Source organism: Gadus morhua, chromosome 10 (assembly GCF_902167405.1).
Source record: "Gadus morhua chromosome 10, gadMor3.0, whole genome shotgun sequence".
Taxonomy (NCBI): Eukaryota; Metazoa; Chordata; class Actinopteri; order Gadiformes; family Gadidae; genus Gadus; species Gadus morhua.
The window spans coordinates 15,954,830-15,968,258 of NC_044057.1; the positions used below are offsets into that span (position 1 = coordinate 15,954,830).

The window sequence follows — 13,429 nt, forward strand, 5'->3', positions numbered from 1 at the left end:
GTGATTACATGTCATATAAAAAGGCAGAACAATATTTAAAGGTTTACTTTATACGGTAGGTAAAAGGCAACAAAACTGACCCAGCCGCAGTAGAGACACAGGTGGATATAATATAAAAAACAAGGATTTCTGCACGATTGCAGACTGTACATTCTTTCTGTTTCTCATGTGGATGTCACTCAGACCAGTACTGCTTTGTTTTTACGTCAAATCTCAAGAAGTCATCCAGGCCGTATGAGCACCTGAAGTGATGTTAATAGTGTACCGAGTCCCATGTCCTGAGTCCAGGTCTCCCTGGCTCATTGGTCTTTCTTGCTCTCGATGGGCAGGTCTGGATCCACAGCCGCGGGCTGCACCGGCACCACCTCCTCTGCTCCTGCTTTCTTCTGCTTCTTTGATTTCTGGAACAGCTCATTTAGGTTGAACTCTCGGATGATGTTCTCCTGGGAGAGGGTCACAGACACCGTTTTACGTCATTAAATGTCATTGTCATGTCAATCATTTAAAGGTGGCATACATCAAGGTGGACACGCCCACCTATGATGTCAGATGAGGCAGATTTTCAAAACTGCTTGTAATGGCTAATCAAACTCAAACCTGGTGGTATAATTTGTTTAAAAAAAGTTACATTAAAAAGTTGGGAGGGACACACACACACACACACACACACACACACACACACACACACACACACACACACACACACACACACACACACACCTCATTGAAGGTCCAGGACACAGCTCTGCCTTTCTTGTCCACCATTGGTCGTCTCATGATCTCGACACCTCCTTGGAAGAGCACCAATGTGGGGAGTTGTTTGGTGAGGGCAGAGGTGCTGACCCTGAACCTGTGTTGGTGGAACAAAGACCATACAATAGGGCCATATATATTATATGGCTTGTTATCAATGGTCTACTCATCATTAAGATACTGCCATTTCCCTGCTCTAGAGAACACGCTGGATGACTGACCTCTCAGCCACCTCTCCATACCGTCCGATGTCGAGCTTCCCAAACTTGAGACCTTTGCAGTTGTACCTGCAGGGGAAAGGCGAAGGTCGGGTGTACAACCATATTGTTAGAATATCCATGTGATCCAGCCCAGTCGTTCCTCTATTAATGTGTTAGGTCAATCAAACATATTGGAGATGCCTTAAGGAAATCATGTCATTACAAATCAAACATTAACAAGTTTAGTTAGCAATTAAATAGTCACTAAGTAAACGAAAAGGGTGCTTGTGATCGGTAATCTATTAGGGAGAGGAGAGAAGAAGGTCTCTTACTTGAGTGAGAGGTCAGCAAACATGGAGGCAAAGGACTGGCACTCTGGGGACCAGTTGGCGTAGAACTCAACGATCCAGGTGACGCGTGTGTCCTTCTGCAGCTCGTCCTGATCAAAACATTTAAGATAATACAATATATTATACACACTATATGATATAAATATTACAGAACAGATTTCATTCATTTTTTATTTAACTTTAGAAAACTTTCCCTTAAACTTAAGACCAATACGGCCACTTACGTCTATGGTTTTGTCACTGAAGTACTTAATGTACTCTGGGCCCATGTAGAGCGGTGGTTTACAGGTCATGACAAACGCTGAAAAAGAGCATAAGAAAGATAGGACTTGAAATATAATATATATATCTACACACAGCAAAATGCTTCACGATTAGGACGATTCACAACACGAAGAACCAGGCAGGTAATCTCAGCTTTTCACCCTTTCCTCACTGATTGGAGGGCTAAGGTGAGCCTGCCTCTGTGAGACTGTAAGCATCAAGTTAGGCACGTTACACACGTTATCCAACGCGAGTAATGCGTTTGGTGTGGCCGTAGCATTAGCGTTACTAAGGGATATCCAACTAAAATCGACTTGAATTCAAGACTTCAAAACCACCCTGACAATTTGTAGAAGACAGCAGTTGGTCCCTGAAGACTTTTAAAAGCTTGTTGACACCAACACTGTATGCTCAGTTTAACATTTACTGTGAGCTGTAACCGTTCTTACAACTCTGCTGAAAGATATCGGATGGTTCAGATCACTCTCGACAAGGGCTACTGACCAAGACACAGGACCAGATAGAGTAGGCCCAAGCGAATGTCCAGTCGGAAGAAGAGGATAACATTGGCGACCTTGCTGAACAAGAAGAGATTGCCAACGTGCTGCTCCAAAGTGACTATCAGAGAGAGGAAGACAAAATAAGAAAACAGTAGTTAGAAGATAGATGTGTATGGGGGTCGGTATAGGTACTGATAACAATGTTTGCAAAACAAAGGAAACCACAGTTTATGGTAAACACTCCTTTCTTTGTCTGTGTGGTGGCAAATGCAATGTTTACAATGTGTCTACAGTGTGTGTGTGTGTGTGTGTGTGTGTGTGTGTGTGTGTGTGTGTGTGTGTGTGTGTGTGTGTGTGTGTGTGTGTACTTACTAGCCCTCCTGTTCTTCATCATCACAACGGCACTGAGGAACATGAGAATCTCTACTTCTCTCTGTAAGTCAACATTTAATTAGGGATGGACATCATCATTCATAATGGATTATGTTTTTCAGGAGCCTATTGATTAAGTATTGAGTAGTAGTAAATAAAGTAATTTAATCACTATAACCGTCCTACCATAAAACTTTTATCTGAATGTATCAGAATAAACACCTTAAACAGGCCTTAGCTAAATGTAGCCTACTCCGTACTTTTTTTTATGATAAAAAGTTTAATCGGGATTGGCCTCATCGTACAGGGTTTTTTATATATGAAATACATATTATACAGCCTATATATGTGGTCATTTTGCAATCAAAACTCAATTTAAAGTTACTGATACAAAGGTTAAAAATAATTTGGTCTTACCCAGTCAAAGTCGCAGGAGTTTCCGTCCTCCCGGTCCGTCGCCAGGTGTTCGCATATGCCAGGAGCCTTGCGAATAATCAAGAATGCCACAGTCATAAGAACTGACAAGCTGTAATATGGCTTTAATATCCATTTATAAATTTGGGGTAAATGCCAGAAAAACGCAAAAAGCCCTGTGATCAGTGCCATGCTTGCAGCCGGGCAGTGACAGGCGGGTTGAATGAAAAGACAGCTGAACACACTAGTCACTCCGACGTCGATTCTGCGTCTGCGTGAAGTAACTGCGCTCTGAGACGCTCGCACTTTTTGGCCGCGACGGCGTTCCGTAGAAGTGGCGGGCACTGTGAAATAATAACAACACGGCAGAGCTAGCGTCTTCCAGTTGAAGAATGGAGAAGAACACGGAGACAAAACCTATCATCGCGACCAACATTGACTCATCGGCGATGACTGAAGAGCAACCGGTGTCTACGTCGTCGCGGCACAGTGAGGGCGGGGAGCCGCCGGCTGGCAGACTGAAGCTATTCAACAAAGTCATGGAGAGAAGCCTCAATAAGTACATAGATGACGCTAGGTATGTGAGTCTTCGGTATATAAAGCTAGTCAATGATGTGTTAAGACATTTTCCCAATGATCTAACATCGTTGTCTGTCTGATAAGTTTCCAGAGGTTCGCCAAAACATTCCACCCGTTCTACAAGAGGAACCCCAAAGTGATGGAGGACATTCACAAGCAGTTCGTGTCGGACCTGCAGAGGACTATCCAGGTGGGCAGGACGTGATGTTTATGTGCTTTGCAATGCGTACGCTTGTATACCTAATGCCTGGCATCCATATTGTTTTCTTTAAAGGACCAATATTTTACCACCTGGTGTAAATGTGATTAGCTACAAGCAGTTTAAAATACGGCCCTTTCCTGTGTCATCACAAGTAGGAGTGTCCACCTAAGTGTATGATGTATAGATCAGCAACATTTGCTACTGTCCACTTGTTAGGCTAGAAGATTGATCTATCCAGCATGCACAGGAAAAGGCAGATTTTCCACTGCTTGTGATTGTTAATCAAGCTCACACCTGGTAAAACAGGGTCCCTTAAATACAAGTCATGGCTTTGGTTTCCAGGAGGACATCACCAAACTGATGGAGGAGGGAGAGCTCAAATGCAAACTAGATGAACTAGACAAGTTGGAGAGAGCTGAGAAAGACAACAAAGAACCTGCATGGTTAGTCGTTAACATTATCCCTCCTGCCGATGTACCCTGTTTGAATTGTATGCTGTAGTAGACTCGTTCAACTGACCTAAATATAATGACAACACAAAAAATTGATGTCCTTGCATTGTTGTCATGAAATGTCCTGGATCATGATGTCCTAGGCGACCCAGTGGAGTACCGGAGGAGGACCTGTGTGACTTTGTGATGCCCTACTACCTGAAATATGAGGCCCACCTGCAGAAGGAGATTAAGAAGATCCAGGCAGAGAACGCCGCTCTGGCCAAGCGGGTGCAGTCTGGCAGGGATGCCATCGCCTCCACAGAACTAGGCATCGCAGCAGCGGTGGACAAGTGGAAGGTGAGAGCGGACCTCGTGGATTACAGTAGGACATCACTGAGATCCCATACTATTACTACTTTCAGAGTTTGGATTGGCTCTTGCTGAGCAAAAACAGTGACACAAAAAGTATTTCTGTTGATTTAAATGTTTGTCTAAGATATGTTGATTTATTCAAAGACACAGAAATTCAGAATTAAAATTTTCAATATGGTAAATATGTCAACCAGTTATGTGGTCATTTGTGTTTGGCAACCTATTGGCATAGGAAAAATGTTGCAGGAACATTATTTATCACAATTCACTGCAAATGTGTGTTTCTAAAAATAAATGTATTGTCAGTTTACTAGTAGTAAACTGAGTAATTAATTTTTTAACACGCATTTCTTATAATTACAGTTTGTAGTATCTACAAACTTTATTTTTACAAACTAATGTCATCAGATGCACATTCTGCTGGCCTTTACGGTTTTGAATAAGTTATGTTTACCAATGGTACCATTTTTATCAATCCTTTGGTTTTATGCTCGAACAGGTAAGAAAATAAAATATAGCTTTAGTTCCAATAAGACTAAAGATTAATAAATTTGGCAAATATTTCATAGAAGTACAACGCATGACTTTACAATGTTAACATCCCTTTTTTCTTCTTCTTATTTTAGGAATCTGTAAAAGAATCCGAGAAGCTGTTGGCGTTTCCAGCTGATACCTATGATGTGTGACGTTATTTTCTTTCTGAGAAATGTAAATTGGTTTATTTGTACAGATGAAGTAGTTTCATATGCCTTTTTTGATGTTAAATAAAAAAAAGAATCATAATAAAATACACGGATATTGTCCCAGGCTGCTGTCTTCACCTGAAGAGATGAATGGCTAAACGGCTCTGGTTTGTGACAGAACCGTCTGGGCAGACTGGCCACTGTTTGGAAAAAGGCCGGCCCTTTTAAAAAATACTGGTAGGTGATTGGATGTACCACCTGTCAATCACCTCCTATCCCATCCCCTTACCATATGACGTACTAGGAGAGCGCCTGAGCTAACACTGTTATCAATCATGTCTGTGGAAGACTTTTGCCGTCTTTGTAAGGGAAATTTGCGCATTAAAGGCACTCTTTCGAACACAAAAAAGATATTTCCTTTAAGGAGGGTACCAAACGAGAAAAGTGTTAACGAACGATTAATGGCATTGGGGTTAACATTGTCTAATGACAACTCAAGATCGGGTCGAATTTGTAGATCATGCTTTCGCTTGGTTGTAAGAATAGAAGAGGATTTTGCCGTTTTTAAAAAATGGCATGAAGCAGAGAAAGAAAGTGTGCCAGAAACACCATCTTCCTCCTTAGAGGAACGGGTACCTGGCGAGGAAGTTAGTCTCGCGATATCCGGAGTTCACAGCATCCCTCCCGTCAGTGGAGAGAAACGGGCCAGGTAGCGCTCACCTTCAGAGACCACAAATTATGTTAATAAAAAACTTTGTACCGAAACAACAACTCCTAAATTGTCGAGGCCAACTGCTGAGATGCCGGTCAGGCGAAGTCTGACGGAGGTGAGAGTCTGTAGATCTTGTGATGTAGATCTGATACTGCTTTATATATCAACACATCGAGCACATATCTGCTCGATGTGTGTAGCCAGAACATTAGATCTATTCCCGGTTTATGGAGCTAAGGCTATTAAGTATTAAGTACTATGGGAGGGTTAGAGATTCAAGAAGAATGTAACTATAAATATGATATTGTTCATGGGAATTTAATGTAGTGTCCGCTTAAAGTTGATCCTAAATACATGTAGAAGTGTGGGATGGTCAGTAATAAATGTCAGATTGGACCCCAGGGAAAGTAGTTGCAAGTATCCCAACCAAACATAACAATTCTAAAACTATAAATAACGATGTAAACAACATAACATATCACTTTGCTTTAGTACATAAATTGTCAATTACTAATAAACCCTTTGATATGTCTTTCAGGTTATTATTCACTACCCTTCTAATCCAAAGGGTGACAAGATGGAATGCCAAGCCAACATAGCAGGGATTGTGGAAAACATCACAAAGGAGAATTGGAGAACGGCTGCCAATCTGATTGTCCGACATAAAGAACTTTTTGGACGACTCAAGGAAAATGTCCTTAAAGTCATAGAGGATGAGAGCAAACTACTTTGTAACCCATACAAGGGCTTCATGCTGTGGCGGTCATCCGCGGCCGATTTAAAGGCATTTACATTTGCAAATTTGCTGTCGGATCTTGAGCGTTTGTCCCCATTCATGTTTTCTATATTTTCTAAAATCACCAAACGGTCTCCCCATTCCACTTGTGCTGCTGCCGCGATAGCTTTGAGAGGAAGGGAACCGCGCCTGTCAGCCTTTGCATACTGTGTTGATAGTGTCCTAATGCACGGCGGGGCGAAGAAGGAAGTTTTTAAAAGGCTGAGCAAACTGGGCATTTCGACATCGCACAGTTCTGCTCTAACAAAACAAAAGGAATCGAAGCTGCTCGCAGCCTCTGAAGATATTCAGAACACGCAGAGCAGAGAAGAGAAAATGCCGGTTGAATGCGATTTTGAGAGTTAGCGCGTCGCATTTATTCAAATTGACAACTCGATATTGTTGATATATCAACAGTTATTAAGGTGAATGTCCTCTATGTGAGTAGCAATTTTCAGGCGGACTTCATGGGTCCATCCATCAGGCTGCTTGGCAGAGTGAGAGAATGCTAGTAGTCCCTGTTGAGGTTGTCAGAGAGGCTGAGGTCTTTAAAGATCAAGCAGGCAGAGAGTACACAGCATTTCCTTATTTTGAACCTTCTCTCAATACTGAAGTACCTACAGTGATTTGTGGGGATGGATGAGGTTTAATTGAAGGTATGGATGAAAGGGCCGAAAATGACTTGATTTTCATTCTAAATAAGTGCTAAAAATGTCTCTTGGTGCTGACGTGAATATAGTCAATTTACTATAGAGCAGTGATGTATCCTAGTCACACACATTGGCAGTATATAAATGCTCCAAAAACTCCACAAGTCCTTTAGATGCTTACTTAAGGGGCCACATTGTACAATAAAAACAAAAATATGGTTATCTATTTTTGTATTTACTTGTAATGCTATATCTGAACAATTTATGGCTTTTAACTACTCATGTCTCATTGTTCTACAATGACAAATTACAATGCCACATTATGATTAATGCTTCAATTTGAAATTTGAGCAGGGAAAAATAAACCCCACCAGACAGTGAGGATCACACATGCATAGCAAAACCATTTCACTTCTGATCGTTCAACTCACGTACAACACAGTGAGCAGCCTAAGTTGACATCCTATCTCTGGAGTCGTGTTGAAAGAGACTTTAATGTCCTACGGATTTATGGTGGTGTGACATTTTGTTCCAGTCTGGGCTGCTGCAGGTTCCCAACTCAGTCATCGGTCTCAATAAAACAACCCATGTAATCAAAAACTGGCTTTGTGAATCTATCTGCATAAGAAAAAGGGTCTTTATATCAACAACTTCACTGTTCACTCTTAAGAATTCCTCCTGCATCAGAATACTGGAAGGTTGTTAACAATATTTAAGTTGTGTCAAATAGGTGCTTGCTGTGTTGTACTGGGGGTTCTGTGCTAAATCCATAGCAAGCTGCTGGTTTAGACATGTGCAGTGCCTTTACCTGAACAGCTCGGATCAGCAACCCATCTGACATCTCCCGTATTACATTTTTCTCCCATTTGTTACCTATCTACATTTAACTCTTGAATGCAATCTTTTTGCAAAACCCTTTACCAACTGAATGATCTTCTATAAATAATGAGGGAGACAATCATAACCCCTTATCTTTCCACTCCTTCATCACCCAATTCATGTCCACATTCCCAGTAACTTGAAGCCAGGAAGGATGGTTTCTCGTATGCACGTGATGTAGTGAATCCAGCTGCCTCGCAAGGTTCACCATGTATTTTCTGTCTTTGTTCAGAGGGTTGTTCTACATCTGGCGTTACGGTATAATCTGGTCCATTACGCTAGTGTTGTCCAATACGCTGGGTAGCGTGACAAGCGAGCACTTGTTGTCACACAATACGAGCTGGGAAGGCACAAGTGTTTTCTCTCTAGATGTATTACTTGAGATAGATATGACGGAAATGTTTTCAACTCTCTACGGGCAAAATGAAGCCCAGGGTCCGCCCGGTTCGACGTCTCTGGGATTTGGACCGGGAAAACCTACTCCTCCTCTGCCGCAAAACCAGGTCGCTATGCCGGGTCAGCTAGCGCCGCAGCCCGGGGATGAGGGGCCCGTCCTCCGGAAGCCTGGAGCCATGAATGAACCTTTCTACTTGTTACGGGAGCTTCCTGGTACGGTTATTCATGTTATTTAGGGTTATTAAACCTTTAGGCTGTTTTCTATCCATTACGTTTGCCTAAAAATACGCATTTGTTGAAAGTTGTAAATGCATAGTACGATGTTGTTTAGGTTAGCCACACAGGCTAGGCTGCCAGTGTTGTACTGGTGTGTTTCCACGATTGGAAGGTGGAGGAAGAGGTTTTTTTTAAATCGCTTGTAGTAAACTGTCTGATACAAGTAGGATCAATGTTGATTATATGTAGTTTGTCCGACATTATCCACGCCATGTGGGGAAATCCCCTGGTGCTAGATTCGGCATTTAATGGGTGTGTTTTTGGTTTGTTTACGGTTAAGTTTATCAGCAACATTTTACTCTTGGGTTCATGAAGTTCTGCTGGGGCTCGGCCTCCTTAGGTCAGCTTTGATCAGATATGTTGTGCCATTGGGGGCCTATATATACACATACCTATATACCTATATATCTCAACAGGGGAGGGGCGGCCAGCAAAGGGTTTTCGTGTCGTTTAGGTTTCGTTTTTTTTCATGTCTCGACTCTACCTCCGCGCTGTCCATACAGAGAATTGTTCCTCACAGAATGTGTTCTGCTGTTTCTGGTCAGGCTCCTATTATTTCATTGTTGATATTCGTAAATACTAAGTTTTCAAATTGAAATACCAAAGGGCTTAATCACCCAGTAAGTGTAGAAAGATGTTTTCACACTTAAAGTTGTAAACAGACATAGCATTCTTGACTGAGGGAACACACTTGCTCAATAAGGATCATCCTCAGATTTTCCATTCTAAATGCAATGCTCAATGTCATGGCACATCCCCATTCTCAATCATAGGGATGTGCAATAAAAGGTTATCTCTGATAAAGTTGTGTATTAGTGTTCACGGTCATCTGGTTGACTTACCAGTGGTACTGGCATGTGTTTACGCCCCTAACTGGGATAACGCTAAATCTTCAGCAACCTTCTTTCTAGGGCTGGGTATTGCCAGGTACCTCACAATTCAATTCAATTCGATTATTTAGGTCTTGATCCGATTCGATTTTGGTTTGATATTGATCCAATTGAATCGATATCGATTCAATTGTGCTTTGTGCTTTAACTAGCAAAAAGGGAATACACCATTGTGTAGTATTGTTCCTGAGCTAAACTTGCAGCATAAAAGTAATAATCATACCATGGGCTAATGTCAAAGGCCATGTACATTGAAGCATACTCGCTTCTAGATTACAATGACTGAGTATGCTTCTTTTTTTTCTTTTCTTTTTTTAATGGAAATAATCTATATAATAATCGAGAACAAATAAATTGCAGTGCATTGATGAATCGATATTTTAACCCAGCCCTACTTTTTTCTAAACTTCAGGTGGATAGCCACCAACTGATTCTGAGGGGTGACTTTAACTATGCTCTCGACTTAGAGTGTGCCATACCTGGTACACTGAGTAAATCAGCAGAGACTATGAAGGCCTTATCCAGGAGTACTGGGTGTTGTTATTCCAGGATATACTATTTTCTGCTGGACCAGACCCTCCTCCCCCTGCTGAGGGCTAGTAAATATATGGACATCATTATCTCTGACCAGAGCCCAGTGACAATGGCAATGCTTTGCTTACCAAACAATGAGCTTCCACAATGCACCTGGTGACTTTATTCACATCTTCTGTCTGACAAAGATTTTGTTGCCTTCCTATCTACCCAAATTGACTTTGTGCTGGCAATGAGACAGTTGCCAGATACTATGTTACCCTCTGGGAAACGATAAAAGCATATTTGCGTGGGCCCCTATTTTACCACCAGGTGTGTGTGATTAGCCATTACAAGCCGTTGCAAAATATGCCCTTCACTGTGCCTTAGTGACATCACAAGTAAGAGTGTCCGTCCACCCAGATGTATGATGGATAGAGCATCTACTAGCCTAAAGACTGGACTGGCAGCAATAGTTGCTTATCTTTCCAGCATACATTTAGGTGTGATGGTTATATTTTGCAATTGGGATTGTGATGCATTGTAAATGTGATGGTTGTATTTTTTTATTGGTCTGTGTCTTCCAGTAGGCAATGAGTTGACGGGCAACACCAACCTCATCACACACTATAACCTGGAACACGCTTACAACCGCTTCTGTGGGAAGAAGGTGAAGGAGAAGCTGAGCAACTTCCTGCCAGAGCTGCCTGGTGGGTTATTGTGACTGCATGTTGTCATTTTGATAGGTTTACGTCTTGTAAAACGGCTGTTATTTCCTCCCAATGCCGTTTTACTAAATGTACCTAAAACTAGCTAGCAATGCCGTGCAAGAGGCCCACGGTTTGACTTCCGGCCTTGACCCAACCTAGCGTGAGACACTGCAAAAAATCCAATGCTGTCTACGATGATGAATGCATGAGGCCATGCTCACCCTACCATGTAGGACCAAGTTAGCGTTTTTAATTATTGCTTTCGTCGATGAGCAGCCAAGGAAAGCTGTGTTTTAAAACGGAAACAATATTGGCATTTCTGAAGCTATTGACTGCTCAGTGTTTGGTATTAAGACCTGACAACTAAAACAAAGAATTGATTATCGTAATTATAACGACACATTTCAGATCAACTCGTCGATTAAACGACTAGTTTTGACTATATATGTGTAAATGGCATTTTATATAGCGTTTCTATCCAGTGACCACGCAAAGCGCTTTACAATTATTGCCTGATATTCATCAAATCATACACACTAACGGCGCTGAGAGCCTCCGGTACACCTCGCCACCCGGCCTGGATGAGCCGGTGGGTCGACCTTCCAGTTGCCATTCAACCAGTCCTGCATCCTAAAGGGCTGATTATGGTCCCACGTCACACAACGCAAGGACCACGCAGACGCTTCGACGCAGTCGTGAACCCGTTTTGGCTCTGCGTTGGGTTTTATTGAGCGGACCCATCACAGCCCTTGCGGCTGCGTCGCCTCGACGAGGGTTAACATTTTTGGGAGGCGCACGTCAGGCCCTTGTGGTGGACGCAAGGAGGGTTCGCAAGGATTTAAACGGTCTGTAACCCCCTTGCGTTGCGTGAGCGTGGGACCATAATCGGGCCTTAGACCACTGCCCCCCTGTCTTACCTCGTGCGTGTGGTTCTTCTTCTGTCTCTGTGGTCCCCCCTCCCCGCCGCAGGGATGATCGACTGTCCCGGCACGCAGGACGGCAGCTCGCTGCGCTCCCTGATCGAGAAGCCCCCCGTGTGTGGGAACTCCTTCAGCCCCCTGACCGGGGCGCTGCTCACGGGCTTCAGACTCCACACAGGACCGGTACGAACAGGCCCGCATTCCCACTGTCTTTTGCACAAGCCAGCACAATAGTCCATTTTGTCGATTTTAGAAAATGTTGCATGGGAAAACCCGTCATTCAAACATAAATGAATGGATCAATGCCGGTAAGACCGACTGCACCTTGACCTCTTTGGGAACATAACATAGGAAGGCAGTCTAGCTGTGAGGCACCGTTGACCCATGTGAACTGATGATTCGATGTGTGTATTTTCTGTGTCTGTCTCAGCTCCCGGAGCAATACAGGCTGATGCACATCCAGCCTCCGAAGAAGAAGAGCAAACACAAGCACAAGCACCATCGACCGCAGGACCCCATACCACAAGGTACACCGCTCGCGTCCCCACACACACATCCTCACACACGCATCCTCACATACACGCACATCCTCACGCACACACAGCCTCACGCACACACAGCCTCACACGCACACACACACTCACAAACACCTCCTCAATCACACAACCTCAAATACACACATCCTCAAACACACAACCTCACAAACAGACCCCACATACAGTACATCCTCTCACACACACACACACACACACATTTTCAAGTGCTCACATCCCCACGTGCACACAGCCTCACACGCACGCAGCCTCAAAAACACACAACTTCACACGTTCACGTCCCCATACACACACAGCCTCACCCGCACACAACCTCATGCACACAAATCCTCTGCTGTACACATTACGACACACGTACATCTTCACACACACATCAATAAGCACACTAAGTGCCGTGGTGCTCTTTCAGGTCCACTGATCCGCTCTGTTTGCTCCGCCACAGAGACCCCCTCAGACTCTGACCCCAAGAAGAAGAAGAAGAAGCGCGACGACGACCCCGACCGCAAGAAGAAGAAGAAGGACAAGAAGAAGAAGAAGGTGAGCGCGGTCTCTCTCTGGTCCTCCCCCACCCACCCATCCAACCAAGCGGTTTGTCGGTACTGCCCTGTCGTCGTGACGATGCCGGTGTTCTGACTGTGTTTTGTTCCCCCTTCCAGAACCGCCACAGCCCAGACCACCCCGGCCTCCCCTGTTCACAGCCCAACAGCAGCAGTCTGAGATAGACCAGGGAGACCGGTGGGTGTGGGTTTGAGTGTGTGTGTGGGAGTGTGTATGCGTGTGTTTCTGAAGTATTCCTAAATGAATGCGTGGCTGTTGTTTTTTTTGCAATGATGTATTACTGCAGTGTGTATGGTGGTTGTATTGTTTTTGAGTTACAGAGCAGTGTAGAAGGCTAAAGCCATTGATACTTTGTCAAGTATGAATGATTGTTGCTTTTCCATTTTTGTCTTTACACCGTTTCAAATTCTAATAAAATTTGGATTCTACTTTTTACTATGTTGTTACTTTATACGAAAATGTGTATTTGGTTT

General features: G+C 43.4%; 3 protein-coding genes across 4 annotated transcripts; 2 read left to right on the forward strand and 1 right to left on the reverse strand.

Annotated features, from left to right (window-relative positions):
• Positions 1–30: 30 nt before the first annotated feature.
• On the reverse strand, positions 31–3,133 carry LOC115552407 (thioredoxin-related transmembrane protein 2-B). Its single transcript, XM_030368476.1, has 8 exons — positions 2,857–3,133; positions 2,440–2,500; positions 2,072–2,185; positions 1,528–1,604; positions 1,286–1,392; positions 975–1,040; positions 721–850; positions 31–443 (listed from the first exon to the last, which is right to left on the reverse strand). Exons 1-8 carry the CDS (start codon positions 3,043–3,045, stop codon positions 300–302), a joined length of 888 nt encoding a protein of 295 aa, XP_030224336.1. The 5' UTR covers positions 3,046–3,133; the 3' UTR covers positions 31–299.
• Positions 3,134–3,145: 12 nt separating this feature from the next.
• Positions 3,146–5,241, forward strand: pmf1 (polyamine modulated factor 1). The gene is made up of 5 exons (XM_030368477.1): positions 3,146–3,430; positions 3,517–3,622; positions 3,977–4,077; positions 4,230–4,425; positions 5,067–5,241. The coding sequence occupies exons 1-5, from the start codon at positions 3,246–3,248 to the stop codon at positions 5,124–5,126; spliced, it is 648 nt and encodes a 215-aa protein (XP_030224337.1). The 5' UTR covers positions 3,146–3,245; the 3' UTR covers positions 5,127–5,241.
• Positions 5,242–8,285: 3,044 nt separating this feature from the next.
• med19a (mediator complex subunit 19a) lies at positions 8,286–13,391 on the forward strand. 2 transcript variants are annotated; one of them, XM_030368473.1, is made up of 6 exons: positions 8,286–8,748; positions 10,802–10,924; positions 11,894–12,027; positions 12,275–12,371; positions 12,841–12,935; positions 13,055–13,391. In XM_030368473.1, the coding sequence occupies exons 1-6, from the start codon at positions 8,349–8,351 to the stop codon at positions 13,118–13,120; spliced, it is 915 nt and encodes a 304-aa protein (XP_030224333.1). In that variant the 5' UTR covers positions 8,286–8,348; the 3' UTR covers positions 13,121–13,391. The 2 variants fall into 2 exon arrangements, with proteins under 2 accessions (XP_030224333.1, XP_030224334.1); XM_030368474.1 differs by having other exon boundaries at positions 8,387–8,748; positions 10,805–10,924.
• The last annotated feature ends 38 nt before the right edge of the window (positions 13,392–13,429 follow it).

What these genes read in the sequence shown, in the direction of transcription:
- LOC115552407 (XM_030368476.1), bottom strand. Translation starts at nt 3,045, where the DNA reads ATGGCACTGATCACAGGGCTTTTTGCGTTTTTCTGGCATTTACCCCAA. An exon ending in ACTCCTGCGACTTTGACTGG is followed by an intron (nt 2,501 to 2,856) that starts GTAAGACCAAAT and finishes GTTGACTTACAG; the next exon opens with AGAGAAGTAGAGATTCTCAT. An exon ending in TATGGAGAGGTGGCTGAGAG is followed by an intron (nt 851 to 974) that starts GTCAGTCATCCA and finishes CCACCAACACAG; the next exon opens with GTTCAGGGTCAGCACCTCTG.
- med19a (XM_030368473.1), top strand. Translation starts at nt 8,349, where the DNA reads ATGTATTTTCTGTCTTTGTTCAGAGGGTTGTTCTACATCTGGCGTTAC. An exon ending in CTTGTTACGGGAGCTTCCTG is followed by an intron (nt 8,749 to 10,801) that starts GTACGGTTATTC and finishes TGTGTCTTCCAG; the next exon opens with TAGGCAATGAGTTGACGGGC. An exon ending in CTTCCTGCCAGAGCTGCCTG is followed by an intron (nt 10,925 to 11,893) that starts GTGGGTTATTGT and finishes TCCCCGCCGCAG; the next exon opens with GGATGATCGACTGTCCCGGC.
- pmf1 (XM_030368477.1), top strand. Translation starts at nt 3,246, where the DNA reads ATGGAGAAGAACACGGAGACAAAACCTATCATCGCGACCAACATTGAC. An exon ending in AAGTACATAGATGACGCTAG is followed by an intron (nt 3,431 to 3,516) that starts GTATGTGAGTCT and finishes CTGTCTGATAAG; the next exon opens with TTTCCAGAGGTTCGCCAAAA. An exon ending in CAGCGGTGGACAAGTGGAAG is followed by an intron (nt 4,426 to 5,066) that starts GTGAGAGCGGAC and finishes TTCTTATTTTAG; the next exon opens with GAATCTGTAAAAGAATCCGA.